Source organism: Strigops habroptila, chromosome 4 (assembly GCF_004027225.2).
Source record: "Strigops habroptila isolate Jane chromosome 4, bStrHab1.2.pri, whole genome shotgun sequence".
In the NCBI taxonomy this organism is placed as follows: Eukaryota; Metazoa; Chordata; class Aves; order Psittaciformes; family Psittacidae; genus Strigops; species Strigops habroptila.
In genome coordinates this window covers 27372188-27394661 of record NC_046358.1, presented here as the reverse complement: position 1 = coordinate 27394661, position 22474 = coordinate 27372188, and the positions used below count along the sequence as shown (strand labels likewise).

The 22474-nt window shown below is 39.0% G+C and overlaps 1 protein-coding gene across 1 annotated transcript in view; it reads right to left on the bottom strand.

Annotated features, from left to right (window-relative positions):
- The window catches only part of LOC115606377, a 37930-nt gene extending 15669 nt beyond the window's left edge, over positions 1–22261 (bottom strand). Inside the window, exons 1-6 of the mRNA XM_030482216.1 lie at positions 22127–22261; positions 13234–13301; positions 10503–11148; positions 6936–7206; positions 4064–4211; positions 2705–2890 (exon numbers count right to left, since the gene is read on the bottom strand). Coding sequence (XP_030338076.1) covers positions 2705–2890; positions 4064–4211; positions 6936–7206; positions 10503–11136 — 1239 coding nt within the window. The 5' untranslated portion in view covers positions 11137–11148; positions 13234–13301; positions 22127–22261. The remainder of the gene's footprint in view (positions 1–2704; positions 2891–4063; positions 4212–6935; positions 7207–10502; positions 11149–13233; positions 13302–22126) is intronic.
- Between the last annotated feature and the right edge of the window lie 213 nt (positions 22262–22474).

Here is a 22474-nt window from a genome sequence, read left to right as displayed (position 1 = left end):
CAATTCACTGCATGCTCATCTGTGTCTTTTTTTAAAATCTTATGTCACGTTTGTCACTTCTTATTTCTCTGGTACAGAGACCTGTGTAACTGATGCATCACAGTTGAAAGCTTAACATTTTTCTTCTTGAGACAGCTAAGAGCTCTTGCATAAATCTAAACAGTCCTGGAAATTTGTTGTTACTTTTTCTTTGTTTTATTGGTTTTGGTTTTTGGGGTTTTTTTAAGAAAGTCTTCTACTGTTACCTCAACTTGAAATAGCTGCTCAGGATCAACCACTGCAGAAGTACACATGGATTGAGCTTTTCTGTTTTGCCAATATCCTCCTTGAGCACTTCTTTTACACTTTGAACATCTACTATTCCCTCAGGCTGTCTGGCAAATACCTCTCTGAGGTATCTATCTGAAGAAGAATATATTATTATACGCTATTACGCGGTAAAGGGCTTTTTCCTCAAAGTTGTCCTTGTCCTTTCTTATTACAGTTTTAGATTTAATATTGTGGGGTTGTTCTGCATAAATACGCCAATTTCTTTTTTCTTCTTAAGTTAGTTTTTTTAGATTTACATCCAACTGCCTCTAGATCAACATAAATTAGGAAGATTTGTAAGAACTAGTAAAAAAGTACCCTCTGTCAAGGTTTACTGTGGATCCAGTGATGTAATCAAAGTCAAATGAAAACAAATTGACCATATCTAGTTTTCAGTTTGGGAAATACTAAGTTTCTTCCTTATTGCCCAATTTGAATGCCACACAGATGAGTCTTCAGCAATTTTAACTTGGAAGTGTGTTCCTGTACAAAAAGCTGACACCTTCTAAGCACTTTTCTTGTTTTCCTCTCATAATCTATTTTAAAAGTATGATCTAGATGGTCCATATTTTGTTTCTGGAATGACAGCAGCCACACATGCTGGGACTGGTAACATAGCTATTACAGAGAGTCAAGAGAGAGTTTTTTAAAAGAGAGATGAGACACACACATGAAGCTACACACTTAATACAGTAGGAGTAGCACGTTGTCTATAGCCTTCGAAATAAACCTTTCTGCATTAAAGAAATGCCCAACTTTCCCAGAAAGTTCTCCTCCTAACAGGAATAACCTACTATATGCTTAACAAGGATTTACTCAGGCCAAAGGCAGAGGGCTTTCTGAAGCTTACAGGCATTACTGCACTGATGTTATGTATGTGAGCAGTATACTAATAACTGTTTGTTCACGGCTGTGAAAAATACCTGCTTGAACCATACTCAAGTTTTAACTCTGAATTACAGAAATAAATAGCAATATTAGAAACTTTTTAATGTCATGTTTATTCATTGTTGTTCTTCTACCGTAGTACATTTATCTGCATGTTTCAAGGCTGTACAAAGACTGGTGTTAATGCTTAATACCTATTAACAGACTAACCCATTTTAGTCAATAATTTACCCCTCCTGCAACCAGAGATCAGATATATACCATGAACATGAGCAAAGAAATAAAATAATGATAGAAGTTGTGAAAATAGAAGAAAAAACGATAGGAAAGTAAACAAGAAAAAATAAATAAGCATGTGCATTATGGATGTGACTTAGTATTGTGTATCTTAATAGTAAAAACAGATCTTTATAATATTGTGGCTATACTAACCATGAAGCGGATGAGAAACAGAGTACCAATGTTGTATTACTGGACAGTCTGGGAACAGAAGGGGTTACATCAAGAGACACGGGTGCCACTGATGCAGTATAGGTCTTACTGGTAGGGTGCTTGATCCTACAGACAATACCGGAATGGTGCTGACTACCATGGGTAATCTCCCAGGGCCAGATGGTGATGGTACAGGCACTGGCACCAGGGGGGATATGGTTTATATTTCCTGCTGCTTGGGGGCTTCTAGAAGCTGGTTTCGGTGCAGGCATAGGCTAGAAGTAGTCTTCTGGCTGCTCTGTACTCTCTATGTGATTCACAAAGGTTGGCTCCAGGGCACTTCATTGAATTGCAGAGATATCATCTACCTCTTCTTTTCTTAGACCCAATTCTTTGACGGGCTAACATCTCTCCTGGAATGAGTCTGGTCTATAAACCCTCATAGAAACAGTGGGCAGGCCAGTATACATCTGCAGGGGAAAAACACACCTTCTTTGTGACCCCTTTGCAGCAGCCTAACTGGGACGACAACTGAAAGGCAAGGATGGTATAGACTCACTGGACAACAATGGTACTATGCAAGGTAGTAAGCATAATGCATGTTAAGATCTATGATAGATATAAACTTCATGTTGGTAGGAAAATAGGCACAAGCAGTAGAGTGCCGTAACTTGTACTCATTTGTCAGTCAACTCAAAAAAAAGGTGAGAAGGCAGCCACGAGGGAAGAAGCAGGCTTACACAACCCTCTCCGCCCACATGCTCCTCATCTTCCCAGATAGAAGATGTATCTATGCTGTCAGTATCACACAGGCCTATTTTGTCCCAGATCTAATGACAGTTCTGCCTGAATGCAACCTTCTTTAAAAAAAAAAAAAAATTAAAAAAAAAAAACAGGGCCCAAACAAACATGCAACTAACGACAACTTAAACTGATGAAGAGTCTCATCTACAAAAAACAGTGAATAACATCAGTTAAGAGATGGAGAGCCCTCTGTAGCCATGCCATACTCATCAGGTCAAACATTTGATTTAACAGTGGTGATCACCGCATACCTAATATATACATCAACTTAATCTTTTTTCAGAGGGTTCACAATTTTTCCCATGAAGAGTATGTTGCTTTCCAAAGTTATGACCATTAGGAAGGGCCTGTTGAATGTAATGGTAGCCGGAACAGACATAGGCACTATTTCCATGCCTGTGGCCGCTGCCGCTTCAGTGCCAGTCTCATCCACCTTTACCACAGCCTTATGAATAGCCTGTGAAGAAACAGACATGTTACAGGTCAAGGGGGTACGAAACTAGTCAGCTAAATATGACCTGTGCTAAAAGTACCTGAAGAAGTTACTGGTAAGAGGCAAGAACCAGATGAGAGTCCACTGCAGAAAGACAGCAAAATGGGAAAAAAAAATCAGCAAGCTACCTGCAGCATAGCTTTCCTAGCATCAGAGATGAAAAGTTCACGCTTGGTGGAGGGGCATGTCCCTGCTAGTAAAAACTTTTGCTTTGTTTCTTTTCTTATTCTCTGCTCCCGCTCTGGTGCAGACTTGGGGAGCTAAACTAAAGGTTAAGAGAGCATGATAGTATTTAATTGTCTATTAAAAGTTCATATAGTTGAAGAATTAACATGCAGATTAGCACAATGAATAGCATCCTGAAATTATGTTTTCTGTGTTCTTTAATGTCTTGAAAACGTGGAAGCAAAGGAGAAGGGTGAGAAATGGAAGGCTAGAGCAGAGAAACATACGTTTTACCTGGCAAAATCAAGACATTCATAGACCCTAATTAATTAACTTCCACCTAAGGTCGTAAGGGTAGTTGTTTTGCTCATATTAGATAATGAAATTTGCACTGACTGTCAGCTTTAAACTCTAGGTTTATTGAAGTGTGACTTATCTGTAGCTTTTGTCTGGGCCTGGCACTAATGAGACTTTGCTCATAGGCTAGAAGCCAAATGTTTTTAATAACCACATTTTCTTTTCCCCCCGAAGAGTTTAAAAGCAGTATTTTTCCTCTCCCCTCCCCTCCATAAAACACAAGTAGTCATACATCCTACAGTTCCCTACTTGCCCACAGGCAGGCTAAAGAACGTAGACACAAACAGAAGCAGCAGTATAATGATTGTAGCACCGCTCTGCAGGAGGGTACCAAGGTGTGGATATGCTATGATTTGGTCATGTCTTTTTTATAAGGTTGCCCCATGCAGATCAAAAAGGCCTCCTAGATTATAAAATTACAGACTTGAAACCTGCTCCAGCTCAATTGCACCGACAGAGCAAGTAACATGGGCAAAATAGTCTGTATGCCAACAGCTGCTTTTTCACATGACTCAAAGCCTCTTTACATGAGTTTTGCATCATGAATAGTTGTAAAGAAAGTGGTATAAGTATCAATAACAATGGGTTCATAAAACAAAAAGCAGTATGACTTACCTGGGAAATTCTGTGCTGGGGCTGCCCAGTGATCCCAGACAGGTCAGCCTTATCAGTGAATACATCCATGATACCCATTTTATATAAGATATCTTTTAGGTTATATGTCCCATAAAGAGTGAATTTCGGAAGATACACGTTTGCTGAGCTGCCAGAAAAGAAGCAGAAGAATATGGTGAAACTTCTGATCAGTTACCATGGTATAACACAGACACCGAAGATTCAAACTCATTTTGCTTTCTCCCCAAAGACATTTTGCTTGCAGGTTGTCTCTAGCCTACGTGGGAGATACATAGTGACATTAATTTGTGGAGAAGACAAGAAGGCTTATATGTTGGCAAGCTGGTTGAGAGGATGGGCTATAGGTTGCTGGCTCACAGTCCGCAGTAAGCCAATGCATGAAGAGTGAGATTGACCTAGTGATCATTCAGCACAACAGAACAGCTGTACCTCCCTAAGGATCTTCATCTGACATTTTCAGAAGTTAGTGATATTTTGTGCATTCTGCAGGAAGCACCTTCATCATGCCCCATTATTGAGGATGCAGAGGAATCGTCTTTTGAAAAAGGGATTCTCTTAGGTGTCTCAGGCTGGGCACAAAAACTCCAACACATCCAAGTTCACTGGCTACTTTTGAAAGAAAAAAAAAAAAAAGAAAAGAAGTTGGCCTTGTGTATTTATCATATAAATCTGGACAGAGATGTATGGTGACAAAGTAGAAAACAAAATCACATTGACAGAACACAGAATATAGTTAGTCAATAGATAATTCCTTTTCTATGTCAAGTCCAATGTCTGATTTATTAATTTTTTTGGAGGGTGGGAGAAAGTGACTAGTTTGTTGCTTTCCATAAAATTAATCAAAGTTCTATATTTCTGACTCATTTCTCGCTTGCTCTTTCAATAAGGATCTAACAATTCCTTTTTGAAGGTTAAAATTAACATCTACAAGTAGAAGCAGTATAATAAGACAAAGGTTAGTGATAATGCTGACAGAAGGTACTGTTTTCTGGTAAGAAAACAGGACAACTTAATTAAGCAGTCCAAAGAGCAAGTCATCTAGTGGACAAGAGGGAAGGCAAGGCCCCATACTTTCAGTGTAGCACAGCATCAAATGCCAAATCTGGCTGGTACCAAAAAATGAAAGCACTAGTGGATTGATAACAGGTTGCTGATCTCTCACTTCTGTTTAATTTCTGACTGTGCTGATTGCTGCCTCAAGGAGGATGCATTGAATCATCTGTCTTGGTATTACACAAAGACACTCATTCACAAGCCCCCACTTGCTTTCAACATGCAGGAAAGGGAAAGCTATGGGCACATAGCAACAATGAGAACGCAACAGTGCAGGAAGCACTGGGATACGCTTTTCAGAAAAGAAAGTAATGCTTTCTCCAGAGTTCAGCTATTAAATAGATCTCAGCTGCCTGTACTGGCAATACTTCTACAGTATCCCATGTTCAGCAACCAGCAGTCATAAAAATGTTCGTCTCAATGCCTCTGCGACTGTGTCAATTTCAGTTTGCAGAGAAACAGGGACAGCACAGCTTGCTCACAGTCCTTAAATAATTCCATATCCTACATCAAACCCATGCATTAAGACCTCCCAGAGACTCCAAATAATGGCAAAGGCAACCACTTGCCCTGAAAACTACAGGGAAAAGGAGGAGTTTGTGTCATTAGTTTGCAGGAGAGAACTGCCATGATGAAAAATAGGGAGCTGCATGAAACAAGCCTGTCTTTGACAGTGATACCTGTATATAATATAAGATTTACATCTCCCATTCATGGCTTTCAGGTAGATTATTCCAGTTTGGGAAAGGGGGAGAGTATGGAGAGAGGAAATAAATAGAAATCCCTCCAATCACCATCTTATTTGTCCTACAGTGATTTTAGTTACAAACCATGTAGCTGCTCCCAGAAGTTTCAAAACTAGGAAGGTGCATAGAGAATTACATACTTTTTTCTGTCTTATTTAATGAGAAAAAAATAGATCATTTTTATAAGATTTAGCAGTGAATCAGAGTTAAGAGCATGACACAAACTATCTGTATAAGGATGTAATTTTTGTCTTGAGAATTCATCATCTAAAATATGATTTTCGAATATGTATGTAGGAAGGTCTTTAACATGACACATAAAATTCATGAATGAACACAAGGAGTTGATTTTGTAAACATGTTTTGCCTATGCTTTTACACATATTTTGTCCCATCAAATGCTACCACTACACATGACACTGAATAGAAAGAGTCTAAAGTTGCTTTTATAAAGCATATAACCTTTCACCTTCTAATCTCAAAGTTACCTTGAAGCAAGTGTAGCTTATTCCAATTTTGCCTAAGTCTTCAGAGAGCTGAATACAGTGGCTCTGTTATGTGTCAGCCTTATATATATATACACACCTTTATACCCATATCGTTGAGCTTTGTCCTCACAATTGCGAAAAGTTGTTATTTCAGCATTAAATGTGCAATTATTGGTAACTCCCATAGGCAGAAAGGAAGCAAGAAACAACAAAAAAGGCTAAAGGAAAGTGGTAGGAATTTACTTACAAACAGGAAAAGGCAGAAGATGTCTTCCCAAAAATGTAAGAAGTCTTAAGACAGAAACCTGAAAGCTATGGAGGGTTGAAGATGGAAAACAAAACGTGGAAACAGCAGAAGTCCTAAAGCTATGAACGTTTTCACTTGTAGCACTGAATGTGAAAACAGAGGGACACTAGAGAGCCAGCTTTCAACTTTGGTTGGTGGGAATTCTGTAGATTAAAAAGGAATTAAAAATAGTATCCTGAATCTGTGTCATAGCCCAGCACACTGGAACTGATGTGTCTCCTTGCCTACCATCTGAAACAAGAACTGCAGAATTTTACCTTTTTGAGACTAACGTCCTCCACCTTGACATACGTTCACAAGACAACCTTTTCTCCAGCTTCTTCATTTTTCCTTGATCAGGCAGAACAAAAAATGCCGAAGCACCACCTTTGTAATCCATTTGCACCACAGTGGAAGACAGCTGTTCATCATAGCCATGCTTGAACTGGCCCATTCCAAACATCATTGGGACTTCAACAGCCTTGTTCCCATCCACATAGAATTTGTTCTTCTTAGTGTATTTTGTATCAAAAGGTTTTTCCCATTGAGCTTGAAATATAAGAAACAGAGTTACAGGATATTTTGAGGACACGAAACCATATGACTTATCACCATAGGACACATTCATAGATGACAGAAACTGGTAAAGCTGGACCATCTTCAAAGACAAACCAGTTTGCAATGAACACTTGACTTACTGAATACTCAGAATAATTCAATAACAACACACAGTAGGTAGACTGTGATGTAAAACGATCTCTCAGAACTTACAGCAGGCTGCAGCAGTTTTCATTTAGATGAGAAACCAAGTGTTCTAGCATGCTCTGTTCCTTCATGACAACCATTTTAAGGAGCCTATAAGGCCCTCATATGATGCAGCCTTTAAATGAGAGCTCAGAAGAAGATTATCTCCTTTCTTTATTCCCACACCAAAATAGACTTGCGAAGGGTGACATGAGGGATAAATTATCCAGAGAAATGAAGGAATTCATGTTACTTGCAGACCGAAGGGGTTTATATCTCTCTTTAATTCATGGTAAATAATTCTACCAGATTGCTGGTTTAGAAACCAAACCAAAACAACAACAGAAACCTTTTGAACTGTCGTGTTTACAATATTAAATTTCCAAAGGCTCCTTGATAGTCATAGTGAAACAAACTGTCTACACTGAAAATCTGAAAGATTCTTAACCTCAGCAGAGAGTGATTTCTAAGCCAAATTCTAGCCATCAACCTCATTGGTTTCGAAGGCCGAGAAGATTAAAAAAGGAGGAAAACTTTGGGGATGGGGTGGGGTTTTTTTGTTTTTAAGAAAGCGGTGTTGCTCTGTAATAAATTTTGCCTTCTAGAACAAACCTAATTTGTCATCAAATGTAGTAGGTAAAAGTAGAGCCATAATGCTAAGTAAAATAAGTGCTACCAAGAAAACCATGAAACAAGATGCAACATCTTTTGACTTTGGATTTCTATTTGAACAATGATTACTAGGCAGCTTGGTACAGATGGAATAAATATCATCTGCTGTTTCCACCATTTGTGAAATAGACATAAGCAGCACTTATTTGGTATTTGGAAAGAGTGAAATGAGACTTAGATAGTGCATGTCTAGGGCTCTGAAAATGTAAATTAACAACTGCCAATAACTTGGAGATGGGAAAAAATGCTAGTTTTATGTTTCTTCATTAATAGTGATGTCTTCAATCATCAGATATATAATAGGCAAGACTTCTGACTTGATATGCTTAAGGGAAAAAAAAAAAAGGCACAATGAATCACAGAAACATGAAGGACACAAGACCTGAAACACTCAAACAACCTTGATCTAGTGCTCAACTCAGTTCAGAAAGAACTTTGCATGATTGAAAACTGAATAGGATGTTAGGATTTAGCACACAGATTAGACAGAGATGATATTCCTTAATACTTTCCTCCCGTTTCAAAAGAAATCTTATTTCTTTGCTCTCCTATCTCTTAGCAGACTGCCTTCTAGGGATGGCACCTTTCTCAAATGCTTCACAGTGTTTAAGTGGAAAAAATGACCCTCAAAGTATGATACTTTCCGGTGACCAGGTTGGCTAGGGCATGATAAGGAACTGGCGTGTACCACAGTGGAATAGCATGCGCACTAGCTGTTGGACGGGAAAATATTGCCAAAATTTTGCCCTTAGGGAAGTACTTCTACACTAAGATACACCACAAAAAAGGGGGAGGAGAGTCACCAGTACTGTGCAAGGAAGGTTGTAATGCACAGAGAGTGGACAAGAACCTAGAAGTATAGGCTGGTTATAGAGGTATTTGAACTTTAAGAATCCTCTCCAGATTAATCCCAGCCTCTAGATCAAGTAATGTTAACTTACGCTCAATATCAAGATAAAAATTCTTATTATATTACTTCTATTAATGTTATTCTTTATTCTATTTTTTTTTAAATTGAAGAGCTAAAACTGAATCTCCACCATCTTTTGGAGCAGCTGGGAAATAATTTCAGTAATAAAACCCCCTTATCTTTAGAATGTGTAAAAGTTAATTGTAATGCAAAGTTATCTTTAATACAAGGTTTCTCAGGCTTCTGACCCCATTGTGCTACTGAACGTATTGCTGCTTCTTCAAACATGTTTCAATCAAAGAAAAATCAATAGCTTTTTTGCCTGTTTTGAAAGATGTGCCTGATGCTAAATAAAAACCTACTTGCAAACACTATTTGAGACAAACAGATATGTATTCCAAAGAATTAAGAAACATCAATCAATCTGTATTTGAAACAGTTTAATTTAGCTGTGGCCAAATCTTGAGAACTTAATGCAAGGTGCATAGACACATATAAAAAGCAAAACAAAACAAAAATACCTTTGTGAATTACGTTTGGGGAAAGCCTCATACTGGGGAAGACAGTGGAAGCATCCAGGTTAACAGTTTTAAAAAAATAGTATTTCTTTTAAAAGAGTAGCATTTCTACTACGTCACCTCTGTTTCAGTTAAAAAGCTTAATGATATTTTTATCAGATAAATTACAGAATATTATTTTTCTGACTACAATTTTTTGCTTTTATAATACAATAAAATGAAAGAGAGAAGGTTTGAAAGAAGACATAATATCTGATCACATCTGATTGAGCCTTGCAGCCTTGTTTCTCCTCTTCTTATTAGATCAGCGATCTGAAAAGCTCAGAGAGGATCTGTTGACTGTATCTAAGCTGACTGCACAAGTTAGTTTAGAAAAACAACCTTATTGTCACTAGGCTTGTAACTGATACTGGTGAGTCCATCTCTTCACTGGAAAATATTAAAATATGTGAATAAAAAGAAAAAAAAGGTTGAAAGGTTGAAAACCAGGACCATACTATCAGTAAGGGCATAGTTAGCAAAAAAGAAAACAAGGATAACACGAGTGTGAAAATAAAGCTACTGTTGCATGTTTAGCTTTGGATACACGAACATACTCAGTAACAGCAAAACTATTGAGTAAACATATTTTCTTTCAGGTAGGATGCTAAGTTTTACTTTAACACTGTTGTTCTAATTTAATTTAATTCCGAACTAGGACTAGATGTTTTACTTAAAAATGCCTTCTTCAAAGTAAATTTCACTTAATCCTCATCATGAAAGAAATACGTGTATTGGAATATATAGGAAAATTTGCCCTAAATTTTGCTAGGAATTATCATCACCATCAAGCAGAACATAATTTCCCATAGCTTTGTTTATAATTAAGTGTAAGAGAGGACCAAAAGGAAAACAAGATATGAATCCTCTGCAAAACCGTGTTGCAAAAAAAGGTGATGAAGTCCAAGACTGACCTCAGGAAATAGTATATTAAGCAGGAGAATATGATATGTATATCTTACCGTTAAAATAAATATAGCTAATAAGGAGAATTTCAGTAAGTGGATCGAGGTTATTTATGAGATCCCTGATTTTTCCATTGGTTCTTCCTGCTACATATTCATTGATCTTTATCTGGGCTTGATCAGCCCTCTTGAAGTTCATAGGATAAGCTTCTCCTTCGTAGAAGTTTCTGAGATTACTTAAAAATTTATCTTGTGGCTTCAGTCGGTCAAGCACAAACAGGACATTTCCCATATTCAGCTGTAACCCCTCATTCTTTCTGTTTACCATTTGCATGAGTTGACGATAACCTTCATGTATTTCATTTTCAGAAATTTCACGTGGGTTAAAGCTAAGGACCCTAAGAATCTGTGACAGAGTGTCTGATCTGGCACCCAGAGTCATCATTGCAAAGGCGGTAGAGATGCTCAAAGGAGAGAAGAAAACATTCCCACTGTTTTGTCGAGAAGAAATCTCTTTGTAGAAACAACATGCAAACTGACAAACACTGTTCCCTACAATGAGCTGTGGCATGTTTCGGTTTTCTTGGCCTCTTTGATTTTGGTTTCTTACACCTTGGTGATTTGTCTCATAGCAATAACTGTTGGAATGAATCCAAACAATTAAAAGACATAGGAAAAATAACATCTTCATGTTTCTACGACTCTGTAAAAGAAGAAAAGAAAAATGACATTTGGCTAAAAAGATCTTTTCACCTTGTTCTTAGCAGTAAGTCAATCTGTTCACTGTACAGAGCTAGCTTGGTACCAATGATTTCAAGCCATTTGAATTCAGGAATATCAGCTTTCTATTTCAAGGAAGCAGACTCTGGAAAATTACTCAACCTACCGAAGAAGTTATGAAAGAATAAAAATTAAAGTCAAAGAGTGATGAAGTAATACCAAAGACGCCCTCATTAAGGTTAGGCTACAATTCCTTTGAAAATGTTCTGTATCCAGTGTTCTGTTCTCAGTGTGGCTTTAAGTGATAAAAAGCTGTAAGTAAAAAGTACAGGTCTATAGAGCAGAAAGTAAGAGAGCTAGTCAAGACTAGTCAGTTATATTTAGGAAGATGAAAAATCAAAACAGAAGAAAGGCATAATATTCCTCTTTTGTGAGAAGTAAAATATTACACGTTTTTGAATGAGCTGTGTGTAAATGTATAGGCAGGGACCAGAGAGAAAGTAAATACATTTGTTAATGAGGAAGTGATGAACTTTTACGGTGATTCCATAAAGTTTGAACAATTGAGCACCATTAAAAGAAAAAAGCAAAGAAACAAAAAAAACCCACCACAAAACAAATGAACAACAACAAAAAAAAAAACCCAAAAAACAACAAAAAACTCCGAAGCAGAACAAAACAAAACAAAACAAAACTAAAAACCAACCAAAGAAAATCAAACAAACTTCCACATACCTAATAGAAGAGAGAAATATGCTTTGAGCAATTAGGAAGGTATCAAGACCCTGGAAGTACAGTGTTAGTCATTAAGTAAGGGAAAATCAGCATGTATGTAGAACAGCAAATGGAAACAAGCGTGCCTGTTGCATGCAAAGGCATGTCCAGCTCAGTGGCTGAACCAAATAACATAAAAATAATAATAAAAAAAAAAAATAGAGGAGACTTTGGAACAATCATGGTGTTTATCATCAGAAAGATAGCAAAGGGTGGTTTTGGCAGAAAAAGCTGCCATGTTAAAATATGAAGACGGATGAGTGAATTCTGGAGGAACAAAGATACTAAAAGACGTGGATAGAACAGGAAAGCCTTTTCTAGGGCAGCATGGAAACCATTCATTTCACATCTGTGGCAATACTTTTAACTCTATAAATTAACATTGTACCACACTTGGTTCAACAACTTTTGTCAACAGACAGAAGAAAAGATACGGAATATCTGGAAATCCAGAACATCCTCCTGTGGTACATAATCACTTTATCTACAGAATCTTTTATAAAATAAAGTACTCTCTAGAGGAAAATGCAAGGATTTTCAAAGGGGAAAAATACTTTGTGTTTCTGACTTGCAATGGGAAATGGTATTCAGACTCTGCCCTGTAAAATCATTGAATCCTTACCAGCTCCCACCATGACCCCATGTTTGTGTTCACTTTCCAGTGTTTTGGTTCTCCAAAATCCATTGAACTCAGAATGCTGATCTCTGATTTCACAATTTATGCTTTTTATATATATGCTATAAATATTCTTTAATTCACACCTCATTAATAGTATAGTTATAGCAATACTACTATCTCTTGGGGGGGCCTAAGCCCCATGACAAACCACTTTCAGACAGTTCACTTTCATATCTAGAACACATTTAAATTTGGCCTCTTTGATTTGTGATTTGCTCCACCAACACTCATACTTTATTTCTTTTAGCCTTTACCTCTATTCACAGTTTCTTTTTTTCCAAACTCTCTAGAAGCTTTAGAGAGCAATCCTTAAGTCCCTATTTCCATTTAATTTCATGCCGTCTATTTGTTATTATCATCCATTTACTTCATTTAACTCTCTAAATCATTCAGAGATGCAGTTTTCCTAAAGAGAGTTATACTATATAAACATGCCTATCTCACAGAGGACTTACCTTTTTATTTAAAAAAACCCAAAAGCATAACAAAACCATAAAAAACCTTTAAATTGCAGCTTGAATATGAACGTGGTAATTTCTTGACTGATTACTCAAAACTGTTTTCCTGCATATAATGTTTGATAATTTTTCCACAGAAAAAAAATGCATTACTTACGATGAAGTCAAAGGGGTCCTGTTGTATTCACCAGGTCTGCACAGGTCCTTGCTCAGTTGTTTATGCTGCTGAACACAAAGCAGGGTATCCTCTAGTAAAGGTTAAGATCATCTAAGGGCTGTGACTCACACATTATAATTTTAGAGATTAGGTAGTGCAAACAATGTTGAAACTAGTTTTACTGGACACCTAACTTTGCTGAATATATGTTTCACACGTGACTTCTTATTATTCATGACTATCTGATTGCCCTGGTTAGATTCAAACCATTTTTCCTCAAAATGAACCTACTGTTTCTTAATAGCAAACATTCATACACATCTTAGTTGCCCAAATCTACTATTTTATGAACAAAAGAGTCATCAGAGTTAGTAACTACAAAGAAATATCTTGAACATAATTTCCAGTAACTATAGCATTGCTGTCACTGAGGCAGGAGGACAAGGCTTGATGCACTGGGACAATCTGAATTTTTGTGATATAGTCTTCTTGGCTTCTGCATATCCATGCCTGGGCTTGATTGCCTCCAGATGAAGCCAATGATGATTCTAATAGGTGCAGGGCTTAAAACAACGTTTTGCTACTCCAAAAAATGCTGCTGTAAATGTGCCTGACTATCCCCTCCCACACAGGGAAGCTGCTGGCAACAAGAGCTGTGATAGCAGCTCCTGGGCCATTTCCATGACCCTGTGCCTGGGAAGAAGGAATGTGGCTGGGATGCCATTGCACACAAGTGATCCCAGTTACAAGCATGGCCTGAGGACAGGGGGCGGAAGCCTAAGAACATGAGTGTAAAATAGAGCAAGTCTTTAGATCAGCTTACTATCTTGTGACCTGGGACATAGGGAGCAGGCCCCTCTGATCATGTGCCAAGTTCAGCTGGGTCAGATCCGACAGCCTGGTATCCTGTGCTCCACTCTACCCACTACAGTAAAATCCTGCAACTCCAGGGACAAGCTGATGGGCACAGCATGACAGAAACATTGAAGAAGGTAACTCTGGAGACCATATAGACCAACTCCTTGTTCAAAGCAGAGCCAGTTACAGCAAGTTGCTCACAATAGCGTCCAGCTGGGGTTTGACTTCCTCCACAGTAGATGGAGACTCCGCAATCTGTCTGGGCAACCTGATTCAGTGTTTGATGACACTTCACTAAAATAGTTTTTTTCTCTACATTTAAATGGAATTTCTTGTATTTTAATTTGTACTCATTGCCTCTTGTACTGTTAATGAATGCCATTGAGAAGAAGCAATCTCTTTCTTTCCTCCTTCCATCAGAAATCAGGTATTTATACACATCGGTAAGATACCCACAGGCCTTTTCTTCTCTGGCCTAACCAGTTCCAGCTTTCTCAGCCTCTTCTCAATATGCTAGCTGCTGCAAACCCTCAATCACCTTTGTGGCACTTTACTGGAGTCAATCCACTATGCCCCAGCCCTTCTTGCTCTTAGAAGCCCAGCACTAGATGCAGCACTTCAGACGCATACACCAGGGATGAGTAGAGAGGAAGGATCACTTGCCTTGACCTGCTGGTGATACTCTTCTTAATGCAGCTCAAGATGTTCGCTGCGTTTCCTGCAAAAGCTTACTGCTGGGTCATGGGTAACTTCCTGTTGAGCAGGAGCCCCAGACTCCCAAGTGCAGCGTTTCATGTCTCCATTTCTAAAACTAGGATAATTTCTCTCATTTTCTCTTCAAATTGCAAGGATTCTTGGGAAGGGACCAACCCTTCCTATACACAAACTAGATGGAATGTTGATCTCAATGCTGTTTATAACCCCAGTTGAAATACTAACCACAACAATAACTCAGCAACATTTTCTGGGAGGCAAAGTTGTAACCAGTGAAAGTTGTTGATGATTACGACCTATCAAGCGACTCAATAGATTGCAAGAAAACCCTCTTAAACAAGTTGCTTATGAACTAAATCTTGAGGAATAGAGGGCTTTGAGGCAGTATGCTGGACTCGCACACCATAAGTTCTTCACACATAGCCTCACCTGAAAGAGTATTTGAGACACTATTTTCACTGTTTCTTCTATAAGAGCCAAGAATCTCACTTAGAGCTAACTTTTAATAATGGGCTGCAGTTTTCATAGTACATAAAAACTGATTTCTGATGAAGGAAGGAAGAAAGCCCAATTAAATACAGACGCCATACTAATGACAAGGTGATGGATGAATGACTAAGCTAGATTTGAACACACCTAGACCACACCTCAGGACACTTGCAGGAGAAAGCCTCCTACTGAACATGGAAAAGCCTGCCCTGCGATTGGAAAGAAAGCAGAGAAAATCAATACAGGATCAATTTATCTGAATAATGTGAATCTCTGGACATTAGTATCAAAGCAAGTCCAAATTTGTTTTTCATGTGTTTCCAGTGTCGAGCTATGAGAGGAAGGAAGGAATGTATAGGAAAAGGTAAGATTTCCTGACCCAACTGCATAATTTCTGTATGTGATGAAAAAGTTTCAGTAGTTATAAACAATCTATAACTATAAGCAGAATACTGATTTACAAAGATTTCAGCCATTTTGTTTGGTTTTGAAGATTGGGATATTCCAGAGTAATATTGCATGTGTTGAATATATGACATGGATAGTGAACAGGAAATTCCCCCACATACACTGAGGACTTTTCTAAAACAGAGAAAGCTTGTAACAGAGCTAGCACTGAATTGTTTGTATGTGCTTAATCCCCAGCTGGCAAAATTTAGTGTAAATACATCTGCTTTGAGCAAAGCGGTTTAAAAAGGTTTGTTTATGCAAGGTTCCCCTTTTTGCTATATCCAGTAACCACTGGTGGCACGAGCAGAGAATTCTACTGCATAAACAAGGGCCCAGAGCCTCTCCTTAGCCTGTGCTAAACCACAGGTACCAGGTGTGTGTATACCTTCAAAGAGATGGAAGAATCTCTTAATTTGTTGTCCCATTGAAACTAAAGCACTTCCTCATAACTATAATTAAAAAGGGAGGCAACGGGGACTGGAAAACAAATTTATATTAAGTTGTACTTTTCCGTAGCTGGCAGTACTTTCTCCTGAAAATATTATAGGGGAGAGTGTTCAGCCTGTGTAGCCTGTGAGGTGTGATCCATCTGACTTAGGACATCTATTTCCCTGCAATAACAAAAATGCAGCCTTTTATAAATGGTTCAAATCTTGAAGGATTTCTCAAAAATTATTGCTCAGTAGGTAGGGCACTATTAGAGATGACCTACAAAGACAGAAAGCACCCCAAGGCATCTCTGTTTAGTTATGGGACTTTTCACAATCCCTTTAGTCCCAGGATTTCCTACCAGTAAATCCTTTTCACCACACAAAAAACAGGTTGAAGAATTCAGCAAACTATTAATGATTGGGATAGCTTGGAGTGGACTGGCACATCCAGAAAACATACAGCTATACTCTTTATGGTCCTAAAACTATCTATCTGAAGCATTTCTCTACCTGGGAACATCACCCTGGCAGCCTCATTTGAGGTAGAATCTCACTGGCATGCAGTGTTTGAGTCAAATAGAATAGATTTGCCTATATTAAGCTCCCTTAAAAAAATTATAGGGAAACAAAAAAAACAAACGATTGACAAACGAACACCACCACCCCCCAAAGGCTGAACTGTTCTCTTCCTTCAATGTTTCATTTTTATTTCCAAAGATCTTTCTCAATCTCTCAATCTTTTCTCATCACTCAATGGAAAAGACAGCAGCCCACACATTTATGTCCCTAGCATCTCTTTCGATGATTCCCTTAACTTTCAATCTCCTTCTTCTCCAGACCCCCCAGATTCAAAGTCCACTTCAAGGACCTGTGCTAGTCACAAGCAAATAAACACACCTTTTTCTCATTTCCTAGATACTCTTAGTGATACTTTACCTATCACCGGAAACGCATCGCAGTAGGTAAAGACAAGCAACTGTCTTGTAACATCACTACAAGCTTTTCTTGAATTAGGTCACTATTCTCAAATCCAGCAGTGTTTTGTCAGAATGAGAGCACCTTTCAGGAAAAGGGCAGAAGTGGCTATGGTTTGGCAGCTCTTCACTCTCCTGCCCAGCTTCCCACCTTTTTTTCCCTGGAGAGGAGGTAGGGAAGTATCCCAGCCATCTCCTGACATCCCTTCTGCAGAGGTTTTAACAGAGCCATAGAGTATCCCCAAGTCCTCTCTCCTCTTTGGCCATTCTTACTTTCCTAGCCAGAATAAGGGTGCCAGAAAAGGAGGCAGGAAGAGTAAGGAAGAAATGTTACCTAGGACAGGCCTCCTCTGTAAAATACCCCTCCTATTGAGTCCGAGACAAAATGTCACTCCCTCACCTGCAGCCGTCCCCTGAAATTCAGAGTTCTTCCACCCCTTTCTTCTTGTGCCCCTTTAGTTCCCCCACACAGTACCACAAGCCCTCCAAGCACCAATACCATTCCAGTCACCACCTTCTCAAATAACCCATCACCAAGTCCCTTGACACTTGTCAGCTCCACTGACATCTTTTGCCCTCACCTCCAGCATCTCCTTCAGTATTACACAAAGGGGAGAGGGAGAAGTGAGGACAAGAAGTAGGTAGCAGTTTGCCTCAAGAAAGCTGAAGAACCACCACACTGAAGAACTGGTATTGGTTTACTCCTCATGGCTTCTTCTCAAAGCCAGGGAATTGTTTTTCCCATTAAATTATCTCCCTTCCTCCTCAACACGTCCTTCAGTTAAACATGTCTTTCCTGCTACAAAAGAAAACTCCTTTTTCTCTTCCCAAGCAGTCCGTGAATCACTATCCCACACTTCCTATGTTTTGCAATTTTAACAGCTTGCCTTTGCAAATTTTCTTTGATCTGCTTTCGGTGAAATTTTACAGCTTTAGGACTCCGTCTGCTGAGAAAATCCATATAATACTCTTTTCCTCTTAGTTTCAACAAAAGGCAAAAACACTGCAGAAAAGAAAATCCCCCCTATGTTCAAATTGAGATTCATAGCTGGCCACAAAAAGAAAATTCTCAGTATTAAATTACTAAACCACACAGAGACAACCATCCCAAGAATATTTTGATGCCTTTTTCTTACTTCTTTCCTCGAGGTTTGACTTCCCTTCTGAATGGCTTTCTCAAAACAAGCAAAACTAAAGAATTTTGTGTCCTGCACAAATAGTCAGGCTAGCAGCAATCCCAAACTAGAGTACTCTTCCATCACAGTAGAAACACGCGAGACACTAGCACATTTTTCATCAATAAGTCTCAAGGTGCTTCATACCATCAAAGAAATATCAACAGCCATTTTGTAGAAAACATGCAGACAGCAGCTTACTCTGTCAGCACAAACAACAGAAACTAGGGAAGAGGATGACAGCCATCATGAGATACTTTTTTTTTTTTTGGACAAGATCAAGTTCTTATGCATTTGGTTAAATGCTGACTTATCTGTATACAGTGGAGTACCAATTATCTAAATACTCTGGAAACAGATGTAAGAATTTAGTTACCAACTATTGCTCATTTGGTGTATTTGAAGTTGTTTTATTCATTATAACTTCTCATGGGTGAGGGGGGAAACAGGACAGTCTAACCTAAACTGCAGCATAATACTTTGTCAAACTAATTCTGCTAGACGTGCAGTGGTACACCAGAGATTATGAACTGAGGAGGGCAAGTAAGAAGCTGTGTCTCAGAAAGTGAGAAGTACTGTTCTCCATGTAGAACTGAAACATGGAGAGGAGACTTTTCACTGCGGGATCAAAGGGGAAATAAAACCAGGAAAAGAGCTGTGAGAAAGTAGGGCTGAAAAGCAAACTTTTCCATTTTTGGAGCTAGCCCTAGAGATTGCTATGCTTTGCAACTCACTTGGTGGCCCCAGAACTGAAAGCAAGAAAACTGAGGCAGTGACATGACGCTGAAACTGTACATGCCTCTAGACGTCATGCTGGTTATGCTGATGCGGCTGTGCTAATATTCAGATGTGAAAATTGAATTCTGCACAGCATGTAGCTTGCCATATACACATACCAGCTAAATTAGAACAAACCTAGGTGTCTAGCATGACATCACATTGCACAAATTGAACACAAATACCGACTCTCTCATTCAAAAAATATTTCCAAATGGAGTTCAACACAGAAAAGCTCAGAGACAGACTGCTGACTGAACTAAGAATTAGCCCTAGGTAGCAGTTCCAACATTGCCCTAAGGGAAGTTGTATGGTCCAGAATTAATCTTGTAGACAGTATCTTGCATGCTCTCAGATACACATGAGAATCCAGAGTACTAACAGAATAGGAATTCCAGTCAGAAAGACGCACCCTGTATCAGGGTGCCACACTGATGACTCAATGACTTCACTGCTTCTGATACCTGACCTACCTCACTTAGGGCTCCCTTAGACATCTCTGCAGATGCTTTGTGCAGAGTAGACGTACTTTGGGAAGTATGCAAACCTGGCAAGACTAGCTCACGATACCTCCTGTGACAACCAGCCCAAGGTAATACAGATGGTACAATAAGAAAAAATGGAACAAAAATCTAATTTACTATACTACTTTGAGAGGATTTACAAGCCACAGCAGTTGCGTTGCATAATAAAGTCCTTGCCCTTTCTGACTGCTGAGCCGAAGGACTTTTTCATAGAAACACTAGAAAACATCACACCAAGAGATGAATTACTGATAATTAGAAAACAGAGAGGTCATTGCTCGTTGTGAATTGGATGCTGGTACACAGACCCATGTGGTGATTAAAATTCTGGAATTACAAAAAAATCTTAAAGTAGCGGAAATCACACAAGTGAAATTCAAAGTTTGCAGCAACGAGCTGATGCACACTGAGGAAATGTGTGAATTACAAGTATGAATATATAAATGGAGGGAAGAAGAGTGTACTCCTTCCTGAAAGCAGGGTCTGTAAAACTGTACTACATCTTCGCGTTCTGGTGTCAAGTCAATGAAAGTGAAATGAAACAAAGCAACTCAGAAAAAACTGGAGCACATGTCCTTGAGCAAAGCGCTCCCTGGAATGCAGCTTATATCTGAGAGGTGACTTCTCAGTGGGGCATATTTCAGACTTAACTGAACATACTTCTTAAAAGGGCACACTTCATACTTCAGCAAGAAGCAGCTTCTTCCCTTCTGGGAAGCTGGAGGTGAAGATTTATTCACACTGGTTGGAAAAATAATATGTATTTTTTTCAAATTATTATTTTTGCTCCTGAGAAATAGCCTTAGGGTGAAATATTACAGCTGCACATGTGGTTGTTCTACTAATCCATTGCACCAACCCATTGTTCAAGAGATAACGTTGTTTCCAGATATGTTATTGCAATCACTTGCAGTTGTATTCAGGAGCTAAACTCCATTATCTCAACTCTGACAGGCTGAAAAGTTAAATTCTGATCTGGACTTTGCACGGTTTAACAACAAGAAGACAAATGAGTAAAATGGGCTTTGTCAAGTGGCAGATATTTAATTTAGCAGAAAACAAATATTCTGAATGCCTTTAATGTCTTTAAACTACAGCCAAGGGAACTGCAGGTCTGCACAACTCCAAAAGAATTAAATTGTATATTTCGGATGCTAGATGTGCCATCACTTCATGATCATGATGAAAATCACACTTACAAAAGAAATTAATCATCATAATGAGCACATGTTCGGTGGTCTATGGAGGTCATCATCCAAGGGCAGACATATATGCTGAAGATTAAACAATACGTCCAAATTTTCAAAGGCAGACAAAGGTCATAGGATTTGCTGCTCTTCCTGAAAAGGCTTCTGTTAGGCACTGTTGACAATAGCCCAGAGAAAATGAGCTCTAGTACAATAAGCAAAGGGAACAAACAGGAATGATATTGGAAGAGTGAGCTACTTGTCCAGAAGGCAGAGGACTTCAGGGATATACTGAACTTGGTCAGTCAAGGTAACCAATAAACTGTTTCTGGGTGGCTTGAACTGTTTGCAACGTCATCGTATGGTTAATATGTCTGAGGTGGGGAGAAAAGTTCTAGTGATGAAAATCGTACCTATAATGGTTTAATTCAATGGACACAGAAAATGTGGGATGTATGACTGAAGAAGCAGTGTGAGTTACATCTGTGGCACTAAATGAAGAGGGAATTGCCTTCGACGTAATTGCCATGTAACATGCACCAGATGATGTATGCCCCAAATGATTCAGCTCAATTGTTCCACAAATGCTTTTTTTTGGCAGCAATCTATGAAAATCTTCAAAAGCTAAATATGCCCTTAAACCTGTTTGGAAGCAGACAGATTATAACTGCATTGAGAGTGGGCATGTGAAAGCTGGTTGACTTAGGATGTTCTGTAGACACATGATGGCAGATCAGTATCCCTAACTCTGGGCATATCCATTGCTCCTCAAACAGCACGCCCCTTTTTAGATCCTGCATGCACAGGCACCACCTCAGCATGCTGGACTTCTTTCTCTGTCATCTCATCTATCTACCAAGCATGTGCCTGGGTAGCCCAGCAAGAATCTCTCTGATGGAGTGGCATTTGGGACAAACTTTCTCTCTCTCCATAGAAAAGAATACCACATGTGGATACCAGTAATGTGAATTTGTTAGGAAAATTCCAAAGTATCACAACAGGAAAGACATACCTTCTAGAGAAAGAAAACAAAAAGAAAATCAAGTAACTTTGTTTTCCTCAGGCCATTACAAGACCGAAACCTCCCCCAGACATGTGTCCCTTCTGCCTCTTCAATCAATGTACAAGAATGTGTATATTATAGATCTATGTATGTATGTGTTTTAAAAGTTGCTTAATAATGGATTGTGGCATGAAAGGAAAGAAAAAAGCAACAGTTGCTCAAGAGCTGTTAAGTGAAGAGACGCTGTGACAGCTACTAAAGCAGGAGGTGCATTGGCAAGTGTAGGACAGAAAAAATATAAAGGAACTCACATTTTGGGCTCATCTGGTGTTGGCTACTGCTTCCTGGAGAGGGCCTCACCAAGCAAGCTAATGACAACAGAAGCCCTCCTCCCCAGACCAGCAGGGTCTGGATCAGGTCGGTGCTGCAGCACCTGCTGTGCTCCACCTGGCTTCCCGACTGACTGCAGGGCAAACTGCAGGCTCACAAACAGCTCATGCGGTGGCAACATGATGTCAAGACTTTATGTTTTGTCTCAGCAGTTCACAGCCTGGTGCAATCTCAAGACATTATCTCTGAACTCCTGCAAGATTGCAGCAGCCTGCTTTTGCCTAATCCGAACCCAACTGAAGTCAGCAGGGAAAATGCCAACTGCTGAT